General features: G+C 35.6%; 1 protein-coding gene across 1 annotated transcript; it reads left to right on the forward strand.

Annotated features, from left to right (window-relative positions):
- Positions 1-620: 620 nt before the first annotated feature.
- LOC136813261 (uncharacterized) lies at positions 621-11060 on the forward strand. The gene is made up of 8 exons (XM_067069774.1): positions 621-1181; positions 6626-6853; positions 7269-7340; positions 8298-8360; positions 8780-8863; positions 9118-9228; positions 9456-9530; positions 9864-11060. Exons 1-8 carry the CDS (start codon positions 1011-1013, stop codon positions 10467-10469), a joined length of 1410 nt encoding a protein of 469 aa, XP_066925875.1. The 5' UTR covers positions 621-1010; the 3' UTR covers positions 10470-11060.
- Positions 11061-13391: the final 2331 nt, after the last annotated feature.

Below are 13391 nucleotides of genomic sequence, written 5' to 3' on the forward strand. Positions count from 1 at the left end.
ACGTAATTTCTATCCCCATTGAAATTTAGGTCCTTTTATCCCAACTGGTCAAAAATTTCCCACCGGGTCTGTGAGAAGGAGGTGTATTTATTATTGAGAACGAAAACTGTAAAATACTTTATTTTGTCTATTTTTATTTAGTTTTTCATTTGTATTTTTAATTTTATTTTTGTATACAGAAATTATGCGGTTATAAAAAAGAAATAAAAAAAGTAGACAGCGGTATATTTACGATTTTATTGTTCGAATAATACCTTAAATAGAATTGGAAAAGTATCTCAGGCAAGTTACGGCACGTGCTAAAAATTATATAGAATTACCCTAACAATCTCCAAGTTGTTCCAGGGAAATCTCTTCCCATTCAACTTTTTTAAATTAACTTTGCCTCTCGTCATAGTTATTACCAGGGGGGGGTTTCATGGTTGGCGGAGGAGCGGAATCGGCCCTTTTTTCGGACGGTGTGGCGGAATCTGGCAAAAATTTTGACGGAATTACGGAAATTGGGTTCTCTGACGGAGACGGAAAATTAGACAATTTTAGTGCGGAAAAACGAAATTTAGCAAAAAAATTTGCGGAATTTATTCGGAATTGGTAAAAGATATTCAAAATTTGCGGAATTTTCGACAAAAATATTGAATTTCAAAGGAATTTTCGGTGACGGAATTTTGGTTCAATTTAAGACGGTTTGACGGAAATTGGAGAAAAAATTGGCGGAATTGCGGAATCGGGTACCCCCTGAAACCCCCCCTTACCAGGTCCATTAGAGAAAAAGTGCTAATTTCTAAACTCAATTGGGAAATCTTTACAAAAATAAATTGAAATTAATTAAATTGAATTAAATAAAATGTCGGGAAAATTCAAAGAGAGAGGCCCAATTTTGATATTAATTGAGATGATTTCACGCCTTTATTATTTTCAGTTCGACACATTTATCAATCATTTCAGAGCATTTCGTATCAATCTATTTATCAACCATTCCAAAGCAAGACTACAAAAAACATCGAAAGAAAATGTATGATAACATCGACTATGAAACAAGTTCGTTCTTTGATTGCATTCAGAGAATGCGAGATTTTGTTTATGATTTTTTAATACTTCCTAGACATGAGGATTTGCCAGCGATGTCAAAGCATAAAGCAAGCGAAATAAAGAATTACGTTCGAGCCCGTGTAACAAATTTGGTAAGGACTTTTCTACTTTTTTTATTTAAAATGATTTGCAGAAATTAAAAAAAAACCACTGAAACCTTCTTTCATCTTAAGCAACATTCCCTACGTTTGTCTACTCGTCACATTTCAGCTTTAGAGAATATGATTTTGTAACAAAATTTAGGACTTTCAATCAGGATCAAAGACGGTATATGAAGGCTAAATCTAAAATAACATCTGATACATCTCTTTACTTTATGTTGAATCGACTCTGTTACTCAGGATCGAATCAAATTTAACACTTTTTGATATTTGCTTATTGACGTTACAAATATTAGAATACACCTCAAATAATTTTGAGGGTCTACACAGTCGATATTTTTACGTGGATAACCCAGTAATCTAGGACTTTTAGGCAGTCTTTCGATTGTTTTCACGGGGTCCACGGTCAGCCGGCTCGGCTATCTACACCCCAAAATGCACCTAAGTGAATAACTTGCCCAATTTTCAGATCTGTAGCTTGTTTGTACTACGAGATATAAAGTCTATTAAACGTTTTGTTCATAAGAACAAATCATATAAGAACATAAGGCTTCGAGGGGAAAAATTAAGAACATTTTAAGGACATTTGAAGGCTTTACTCCGAAATAAGCAATATTTCAAAGACTGTACAAAAACACTGGGAGACTGTTTAAGATAAGAACAATTTAAAAAAGATTATTAGGCTTAAATTCAAACAGTTAAGAACATCTGAAGGCTTTATAAATTTTGGACGTTCTTATTAAAAAAACCTGTATACCTCTACCGTCAATTTTCACCAGCATTTTAGGGTGTATTTGGATACTTTAGCTGTTTTCTAAAAATCTAAGTCCAAAATATCGATTTGACTACTTTTTAATCTTGGTCATTCCCAAATCAAAATTTCCATTTTTCATCATATCTTAGCTTAAGCAAAAACATTTGGAGGTTTTGTCTAGGATCACATCATAAAAGGTATTTGTTGGCCAAATATCACAAACCATGTGATAATCGCTAAATTGAATTTTTTCCAATATCTTTAGGGGGTAGAGAAATTTGCTAAATTTTAATAAGCGGGGGGGGGGGTTAATTTGAAGAAAGAATTTTTTTAAACTGATATCAATTTCAACAAAAACAAAACTTTAACAATGAACACGTAAAATAAGAACCAATATTAACAAAAGAGAAAATTTTAACCAATGATCAAGTAAAATGAGAAAGTTTAAGGTCTATCTATACTATGATAAAATATTGATTTATTCGGATTTAATTACCAATGGAAGGGGTAGTCTTGATAAGACCGGTGGGATGGATTTTTTTCTCTGAACAATTAGTGTGGGGACGTCTATTCGGGAGACAAGAATATGTGTCGTGTTGTCAAGGCTCATAAGACTGTCAGAATTTTTGAATATTGTTGAAAATAATGAATCCGAGTTGTTCTGCATCGTTGTCCCCAAGTAATGGCTCAGTTTAAAAGCTATATACAACATGCCTTACTGTCGATCTTGGTTTCTCTTTCATTCTTAGGACTTCTTAATCACGGTGTGTACCATCCCACTGATGTTGATGTTGTTGGAGGATCCCCATCCCCAGGTCCTATAGAGCTGTTGTAGTGTTTTGAAGTGATGATGGTGTGTTCACTGCCTGTGTCCGCAAAAAAGTGTGTGTTGTGTGCCTCCAATCTTGACGTCGACCCATTTTTTCTGTAGGACGGATCACTTTCTTGACGGAGCTGGGTGATGTAAGGCATCATTTAGGCATCTCCCTAACTGATGGTTGGTGTTACACTTGTAGGAGCCTTTGTGTTTTTTACTGTACTTCCCTCACTTCTGCTTTGCTGAGTTTCATTATTGCAGGTTTTTGATCATTTCGTCTATTTTTTTGTGCCATGTTTTCTTGATTTCTTTCGTGCTACACACGTTTGATGTTTGTTGTCTTATCGAGGTTGTGTGCATCTTCTCGACCTGTTTCTCGTGCCTGTCTTCATCTGGAAAGTTTCTCGAGGTCTGGATCCTCTGCAAGTGCCCTTTCCTTCAGACTGACATCATTCATTCCACAGCATCCTTTATGGCTTCTTCGAGTGTGGTGTATGGTTTTTTGTCGAAATTCAGAGATTTGGCCTACTTTTCAAGATCTCTAAGAAGGTCACTCAATGTTCTTGTTTTTTGTTTGGTGCCCAGGAGCTGGTGAATCGCCATAGCTCGATTGGTGTAGCTGGGGTCACTTCGACAGGCGTAGCTTCTTGTTGTTGTCCGTTGTTGTTGTTGTTGTTATTGTTGTTATTGTTGTTGTTGTTGTTGTTGTTGTTGTTGTTGTTGTTGTGTGTGTGTGTGTGTTTATCGGTGACTTGTTTACAGGTCGGCCCCGAAGTAACTCTTCGCCAGGGCGACCGACTTGCCAGGTTCCTTTGTCAACAAGTCGATGTCCGTGATGTGTTCCCCAAAATGTTGCCTTCGGGTGGCGAGTGTTGCTGGACAATTTGTGAACCAGTGTTCGATGGTTTGGGGTTCCTCGCCACAGTCGGGACATAGAGCATCGATATTTTCGTCGATCCTGTTGGCATATGCTTTAAGGTTCTTTGAGTGTCCTGATCGTAGTTGGGCCAACATGACTTGGTCAGCTCTATTTTTGACTTCTTTCTCCTTTTCTTTCGAATACTTGCTGTAAACCTTTGCGATTCGTTGATGGGAGATTGCTTCGTCTTTGAAGGTTTTTCTAATCATCATTGATGCGCTCCGGAACGAGTTTGGCCTTTTATCCGAATTGGACTCTGTAGCTGCCTTGGCTTGTGCGTCAGCCAACTCATTGCCTGGAATGTTGGAATGACCAGGGACCCATTGGATGGTGATTTTACCGGGACATTCTGACGCGTCTTCTCTTATTTTTGATGTTTCTTCGTTGAAATTTGTCAGTGCCAGGCATAGTGACTGGCTGTCTGTGCAAATCAGTGTGTGGATGTTGTCAGTGATGTTGCTTTTGATCCATGTTGTTGCCATTCTCGACTTCTTCTTCGTACGAGCACGTATATTCGGCTCCTTTTCTTTGGATGTTTTGGAGGACAGTAGGATCCTCTGGATCACCTTGCGTAATGACCACAGCTGCTCCTCCTTTAAAGGTTCCCGCGTCTGCTGATCCATCTGTGTAGATTACCAATTGTGCATCAAGTTCGTGGATTCTTCGTATTGCAGCGGTTCTTTTCGTTTCTTCCGGGTCAGTTCTTTTGATGTCGTACAGATTGGAGAAGATCTTTAAATTTGGAGTTGTAGTCCAAGGTGGAGATTCAAAGAAGACAATCGGCTTTCTTTGTTCCATCATTTCTGGTAATTCATTCTTCAGTTCTTGACAGTATGATACCCAGCTCACTCTTTTGCTTTGTGGTTTTGGTTTAACTGCCGTTTCGTAGGCCAGTCTTCTTGGATGGTTTTCGGGTTGACGATGACATTTTTCAGCTGCAATCATTGCATTTCTCTTTACTCTAGTGTTGAGGCTCGGTTGGTTAACTTCCGCGCGTAATGCTTCAACCGGGGTGGATGAGTATTGACCAGTGATTATTCGTAACGCTCTGTTTTGCAGTCTTTGAAGGCTGGCCAAGTGGGTGGTTGATGTTCCGGGTTGCCATGTGAACCCGGCGTAGTGGATGGCACTATCAAAGTGGGTTAGATAGATTTTCACCAAGGAATCTTTTCGCCATCCCCACTTGGAGTTTGAAACTGCTTTTAGCATTCGTAGCTTTGGTGTCAGTTGTTTTGTGAGCTTTTCTACGTGGGGTCCAAAGTTTAGCAGGCGATCCAAATCACCCCAAGTAGGCGTGGTGTCTTTTCGTGTTTTATTGGCTTGTCGTCGATGATGATGGTTGGAGACCAATTTGCTTCTTTAGACCATGTGCTAAAAAAACTTGTTTCACTTTTCCCTTGTTGTTGTTGTTGTTGTTGTTGTTGTTGTTGTTGTTGTTGTTGTTGTTGTTGTTGTTGTTGTTGTTGTTGTTGTTGTTGTCGATGGCTATCATAACCGTGTGGAATTGTTCGGCACTGAAGTTCATCTTTGAATTGTTGAAAGGTCGAAAGACAAAAGGAGGAAAGGTCTTACCTTCGACAACCAGGGCACATCTGGTATGATGAGAGTTTCAGTAAGACAGTGCTGTCTTTCTTTTTTAACGTTTGTGTCTTGCACCTCCGTCTCCTCTGCTGTGCTGGCAGGGATTCGTTTAGATCGCCCAAGTTGAATAAAGCAAAGTAATGTATAGTCTTACCTTGAGTGTCCAGGGCAAACCTGGTATGATTGAGCTTTGGTAAAACGTCCAAGTCTTTCTTTTGGGTCACAGTCTGTAGGTGTGATCAACCCAGGTCTTTACATGGTTGTTGATTAAATGTCTTGAGTATCTTGCGTTTCTTGTGTATCTTATTTCTGGATGAGGTTTCAGTTGTCTTGTGAGCGTGTTTGTTTACTTCAAAATATCTTCATCATCATTGTAAAAGCTAAACAAGCCCGTTTTATATCATGTATCTAAGTATTTTATTATTAGGGTCTAGCTTAAAATATGTACAAAACAAGATCGTCCTTGTTTTATGCCTTTAAGTCTTTTCTTAACGGGATATTTTTCTGCATAGAAAAAGATGATTATGATACACTTTTAAGAGTTTGTTGAAGGTTAGTAAATAAAAGTGTTCTGCGGCTTCTTGGTCGAACTGAAAATTCATGTTGGGTTGACAAAATGCATCGAATTTTGAAGTAAAGCCTGTACACCAAGGAAGCCTGTACACCAAGGAAGCCTGTACACCAAGGAAGCATGTTCCTTCAATTTTTTAACTCTTCAAAATGTTTTTAAAGTGGCAGAAGTGAGAATGGTTTAGGCTAAAATTAGTAGAATTTGATAAAAAAAACATTTCTGAGAATGCCAGCTTCAGCAACCATTATTTTTACAAAGTTTAATTATTTTGTCTACATGCGTCCGATGGACACATTAGATTTTCGAGTTTGCGTGTCGTTAACTTAGCTTTTTTAATCTTAACTTCCGTATTCTTTTTTGGGATTTTTTTGGTTCACTCTGCCTTCACGTTTTTGCCTTTGACGTTAGCATAAAAATTTTAAAATTTAGAATATTTACAGCGAAAATTGATTTTCTGAAATTTTTACGTTGTTACATGTTTTTAAATGAAAGTAATTTCAAACACACCCTGAAAAGCACTATCAGATAATGGTATAGTAGTCTAAGGCTTTATTTATCAATTTAACAGTACACGGAACGAACGGAGGTGTTCAAAACGGGAAACCCTGGTTTGTGGCGCAGACTCCCTAGACTTCAGTGACACCATCGAAAAGAAAATTTTTAAATTAATGGAAAAATGTGAAAAATTTACGTTAGAAGCGTTTTTATAAGTAAATTTAAAACTCTTACACAAATCTTACATGCCTAAAATCCAGATTCACATCATTGCAAGCAATATTTTTCTCTTTTTCAGCCAAACGAGATGTTTGTACATTGGACTACAGCAACATGCTCCTTAATAATATGGGGTAAATTGCTTGAAATAGAGGGAAATGGCATTCCTATTGATCAAGCATTTTGCAGGAGGTTCACAAAGGAGATCAAAGATTACAGCAAGAAAATGAACTTTTTGAATCGTTGCGTGAACGAAGGCGGTAATTTGACCAAACAACGTATCAGAGAAATCATGAAGGACTTAAAGGTAAGATTGGGAAAATGGTGCGTGAAAGGTGTGAGGATTACTGCGTTTTTTTCGCACTAAACTGTTTTTTATTAAAACCTTGAAATTTGAATTGAGGTACAAACTGTTTGCACTTTAAATCTCAAACTGTTCTTATTTTGTTATCATCTTTTGTGGCATTTTAGGTCATTTTTCCTTTCCATATGTTTCTACCTAATCGACAGAAAAAATAAACATTCCTGCCTTGGGCTTGTGCTTTAATTGTTCCTATTTTTTGGCCATTTTGAGCCTCATTGTTCTTATAAAATTGTTGTTATATAAAAAACGATTTAAGTTTGCAAGCAAGTTTTCAAAATATTACTATATTATTTGAAATCTGAAAAGTCAACAAATTGAACTAGACTTTTTTTAGCGGTATTGTTTTCTTTACCTGAAGGAAGAAGTTTCGGTTGACATTGGAGAAGATGAAAATGATTTGATCAAAGAGCTTCAGCTGAAAAATAGAAAGGTAAAACTAAACTCTAAACTATATTGTAACTATACAAATTGAACCCAATATACACCCCCTTCTCACAGACCCGGTGGAAAATTTTTGACCAGTGGGGATAAAATTAAGGAACTAAATTCCAATGGGGATAGAAATTCCTTTCTTTTTTATGATCGGGGATTTGAATTCTATTGTTTTAACTACAAAAAAAAACAAAATTTTTCGAGGGGGATAGCATTCTTTGTTATTTTCCACCGGGGACAAAAATTCTGGGGTTATTTTCCACCGGGGACGATTTTTGGGGCTATTTTTCCAGTGGGGCGGGGGTCCCACCGGGGCTGTGAGAAGGGGGTGTCAATATGTGGTAGATAAAACTTTTATCTTCTTTTTCTTATCATATGGAAAGTTTCATACAAGATCAAACCTAATGATATGGACAACGACAATAAAGGTCGCATTTGACAGAAGTAGGAATAGGATGAATGCAAAATTAGGAACTTACCTTTCGCTTTTGAGCAACTTCGTCACTTTGACTAAACAGTTTTTATATAAAAATCAGTTGTATCGAGAGAAACCTCGTAATTCTTTTTTTTTTTCGATTTTAGCCTTGAAATATTCATAATCCTACCTCGGCTAGGGGAGGGGGAGGGACGAAACACCCCCCTGAAATATTTTTTGAATAACCTTTATCAAGGAATTGTTATACAGTCTTGAAACTTTAGGACAATTTCTAATCTTTTATTTTGACAAACTTTCATGGAAAAACTTATTTTCGTCTGCTCGCTTACGTGAGCAGATTAAAAAAAATACTTTTTCAGTAAAATCCACTGTATTTATCGCCAGTTTTTTAATTAAAATACATTTTGATAGGATAATGCTACATAAAAATTTGACAGAAGTGGCTCGACAAAATTGAAAAAAATATATTTACTCATCAAACTCTATTTCTTTACTCTATTTCTTTTTGTTCAATTTTAGCTCCAGATAAAATTGGCTGAAGAGAAATCAAAAAATGAAAAGTTGAGAAAATGTATTGTTGCAGTAAGTCCAGTCATAACTTTTTACATTATATTTCATTATCAATTTTAGTGCTGCTGCAAGGGAATCTGACTCAAGTTTGCTGGCTTTTCAGATTACACCAAGGCACATTTTTTATAATAAATATATGCTATGTGAAGCAACAGTGTTTTACTAGTAGTATAACAGGGTGTTAAATACTGACAGCTTCAGATAGTATATCATATATGCTATCGATCATATATGCTACTATATCATCGAAAAACGGAGTGGTGTGGCGCCTTGAGTAAGCACTCACTGGTGCCCAGGGGCCACCTGAGTATCTCTATCATGTGGTGCATTCAAGCTTTATGAAAATTAGTTACCGTGAAAATAAGTTTATACCCTAGGTTTCGAATTGTATTCAATCACAAACTAAAACATTTACTTGCATTTTATTTTAGCTTGAAGGAACATGCAATAAATTGACCACCCGCATCACAAGTTTAGAAACGCTAAACAATGTACAGAAATGTCAATTGAAAAAGGTAAAAAACTTCATCCATTTTACTTTGCACAGTAACATACTCGCTGCTTTCCCATAGCTTGATGTCCATTATGGAACTATTGGTTCTGTTTTTTACAGAGATTACGAAAAGATTTGGAAATTTCTGCAATAAAAGTGGAAAGTTTTTTCTTGAAAATGCAATTATTTTGAAGATTTCTTTTAGATGTCTTTGTATGATGCTTTTTCATAAAGTCAGGCAATTTTACCTATATAATTTTCTTTCGTGTCTTTTAGAAAAGAGACGAATATCGCAGATCAGAGCTGGCAATGCAAGAAGAAGTCACCAGACTGGCAGAACTTACTGTGAAATACGATCAAAATGAGCTCTTCTTAAGATCAAAATTAGTAAGTTTGTTTGATTTTCACCTGGCTTGTACTACATGGCATTAATTTCATTAGTAAATGACTAAATAATACAACTTTCTTTGACCAAAGAAAACATTTTAAGCGATTTGAGAGGAGAATATTTAAATAAAGGAAAAATTGTTAATCAAAATAACTTTATGATGAAACTCTCTAACACTATGAAAGTAGTGCATTTTATTGACTGACAAAAACTTTATTATTTACAGGTGGAAGCTGAAAAAGAAAATGTCAAGAGTTCGTGGACAATTGATGATTTAAAGAAAAAACGCAAGTCCATTGAGGTATTAGAATATAATCACATTTTTTTAGACAAAGAAAGTAGAGACTTCCATCCTATCCATGCTAATTTCTTCACTGCGATAGTAAAAAGGTTCAGTAAAAATGGAAATGATTTATGTCGGTATTTTGAGACTTTCATCATTCTTGGAATGTCCACTAATCAGAGGACTAAATTTTACGAAACTATATTTCCAATTACCTGTTAGTGAATTTTTCACCAAAATTAAACACTATCTAGACCTCTTGGAACTACAGTAGAGACCAAAGAGAAAAATAATTTTTTTGGTAAAAGAATGATGCTTTGTAAACCTGCAATGTTTTTCTAACTTTTTCAGGATAAAGGGCAACCATCGCCAAAGCGGAGTACACCGCCAGCAGAATTAGTGAATGAAAGACGGTTGGCAATTATTCAAGAGTTTGAAAACGATCTGAACAACAAACTGTCTGATCACGAGGAGATAAACGACGAGAGAGGAAATATTGTGGAGTTTGAAGTTGAAACAGGTAGTGGGCCGAGTGAAGATATGAACGAGCGGAGCGAAGATGTGAACGATGAAACCGAGCAGAGCGAAGATGTGAACGATGAAACCGAGCAGAGCGAAGAGATAATTGAACCAGAAAATGAAGAAGAGGATTTTGACTTTACCGGTCCGTATGTAGAAGGAGAGCTGCTCGCGGGAATGAACAATGGAAAAGCCGTCCTTATTGAAGTTACAAGTAGTAATAATAAGAACGTCTACGGAAAGCTGTATAGCAACACCTTGTCAATGTTGAGCAATTTCAATTTCGAAAAATCTTGCAAGCTACCATTGGACAATATCCTAGAAACCAAACCAGCTGCAGAAAAACATTCAAGGAGATCTACCTATAGATTGAACAATTTTGAATTGATAAAAAGCGAAATGAAAGAAAAGAAGAAAAAAAATTTTGATTTTGAATAGATTATTTTATATAATAGGGCATGTTACGAAATTCGTTGCATTTTTGTCCATACTACATAATATTTCAGCTCGACCTAGAGACTAAGCCTTCTTTTTTCAGTATATGAATTTTACCGAGATAGATTTCAAGGGGGAATTCAAAATAAGTAAAAATGTATTATTTCATGGCCTCTAAATCCAGCTGAAATATTATGTGTCGGATGGACAAAATGCATCGAACTTTGAGATAAAGCTGGCACTCAAGGGAAGCTTGTTTTCTCAATTCTTAAAATTTTAGATTTTTTTAAAGAGTAACAGAAAAACGAAGGATTTTTAGGCTAGACATACCAAAACTTGGCCAAAAATGCTTCATTTTTGAGATAGCTAGCATTCTCATGGCGATGTATTTTAAAAGAACCCAAAAAGGAGAAAGAGAGAAAATCTTCCGAAGTTTCTTTTATAGCCACTAAGGGACCTACACTCAATAATTTTTCATACCTACGTTTTATTACCTTTCTTTTCTTCCTTTTATTTGCCGACAATAAAGCAATTTTTAACTTTAACTGTAGATTTGTGAACATCTTTTAATTTGGACTGACGTAGCCGAAAAGCTTTGACAAATAATACTTTGAGATTGCTATTATCAAACAAACGTTTTTTTCATAATCTGTATTTTTTATCTTTATACACCAATTCGGTTTCTTTTAAAATCAATTCTTTATGTGTTCTGACCACCCTTAACTAGTCCCAGGCTTTAATTTGCGCAATTATATTGAACAAAAAAAGTGAGATCATTAAAATGTTTCACGAATGACATTATGACCAACAATGCGTTAGTATTCAATTTTCATTGTTACAAAACTTTAGTAAGGGATTAACATTTGCACTTAATTACACTCTCTAATTAATAAAGGAGGCTGGAACTAGTTTAGGGTGGTCAGAACTGATAAAGACGTGGGTTTTAAAAGAAACCGAATTGATGTATTGACACTTAACGTTTTAAGACCAACTTGGTATTTTTTCCTAACTTCTTACATTGCTCTAGATTCACCAAAAAAGCTATTATTATTGTCATTCAAACATTTTTTATTACTGGCTAAAGTGACGTGTCGATCTGACATAATAAGCTTGAATTTTGTAACATACCCAATAATATATGGAATAATGATATAATATTTTTTGAAATAGATTTACTAATTAACGGCAAATCACTCGAATCTTAAATTTATTTTTGAAAAACGCCTACCTCCCTCGAGCGCCCTATATTTTTCAACGCCCTTTCAATTTTCAACTGCAGCATACCCTTTCACACTCTGAGTAGCTTTTTGTCAATTTTTCATTAAAATAAAAACTTCAATCGTCGGTTGTGGGTCAAAAATCACTTCTCAGCTTTCGAAAAAAAACTTTCTTCGATTTCCGGAAACTTTTTTATAAGCAAAGCTTCAAGAGTCATATAAATAGAAGCTTTGCAATTCTTTACCTTTCACTAAATGAAACTTTTAAGATAAAACGCTCAGTATCGCAAATGAATTTAATGGTTATGCTTAATATATCACGGTTTTGAATCTTATTTAGAAAAGGATTTCCGTATAACAATGTATGCAAAAGTGTTAAGGGTTCTAGCGGAAGCAAAGATGTATCTAGATGAAGAAGGCAGTGGGCAGGGGTCCCAGATAAGGAACAAATTAAGGAATATTCTTAAAGAGTAAGTTCTTATAAAAAAGCGTGCATGGAAAAACAGAAGTTGTCTCTTTAGGGTTATGAGGTTTATGTACATACTATTTACAGGGTATTTACAATATAAAAACAAAAGAAATCTTTAAAAAAAACAGCACTTGATATTTACAGATATTTATTAAGTTCATCTTCAAAGTATAGGTTTATGTCGTGTGGATTGTGAGCATTTTCATTTTTCTTGCTTTTATTTATAAAGTCTATTATCTTTAGGAGCGTGTGTTTTTGTTGTTGTGGGTGTGGTGTATGTGTTGGTCGAAGTGTGAGTTGGGGAAGTGGTGTCAATTGGTATAATGGGAGTTGTAATTGGTCTACAATGCGTTTAACTTGATCTTGGTTCATTTTTGTATTATTTACCTAAAGAGAGAAAATTTTTGCGAAATTCAATTTCATGGTTTTGTGTGCGTAGGGTGTGCCTATCGTGAAATTGAATTCAGCGAATCACACTAAGCTCTAATTATTTTGAAGAACAAACCCCTTATTTTGAAGTTTTAATGATTGATTCAATTTTAGACCGAACATGCTCTCAACCGAGAATTTAAATTCTGTCTCATTTTTAAGTGCATGATGTCCAAGATATGCAAATAAATATAGAAAATAACTTTTTTACAGCAAACCATCAACTTCTCCAGTCTGAACAATATCTTTAAATGACGAGTTATTAAGAAATTTTACTATTCCCTATTCCTAGGTCGAATAGGGTGTGATCTGTTTTGGTGGACCGAAACATCCTCACACCGAACTCTCGTCAATAAATAGAATAAAAACCTGGGTAACCCAGTCTCTCGTAAATAATATTAAATAATATCAATCTATCACATTTCCATTAACGTTTTCTTTGCAACGCGAGATTGCAAAATCTATCAAGAGTGACATTTTCATTTTCAATAATCAAATCAACCAACGACTTAACGGAGCGCCCTCTCCTTGTATATATGTCATCATTGAACGTGAGCTTTTTCACATTTCTGTGAACATTCATGCGAATAACATGTGCCAAGTAACTACGTTGCTGATTTCTAATAAAAACACTAACATCTTTCGTACCACATATTTCATGTAAACAAACATTGTTCAATACCATACGAAAATCATTCTCCTTTTCGCGTTAACATGCTTCATACCATTACGAACCATACGCCTCAAAAACATGCGATAGGTATATGTAAAGAAAAGAATTATGCTGAAGGATGGGGTTCTCACTCTCTT

This window comes from Clytia hemisphaerica, unplaced genomic scaffold (genome assembly GCF_902728285.1).
Source record: "Clytia hemisphaerica strain Z4C2 unplaced genomic scaffold, Clytia hemisphaerica genome assembly, whole genome shotgun sequence".
Lineage (NCBI taxonomy): Eukaryota > Metazoa > Cnidaria > Hydrozoa > Leptothecata > Clytiidae > Clytia > Clytia hemisphaerica.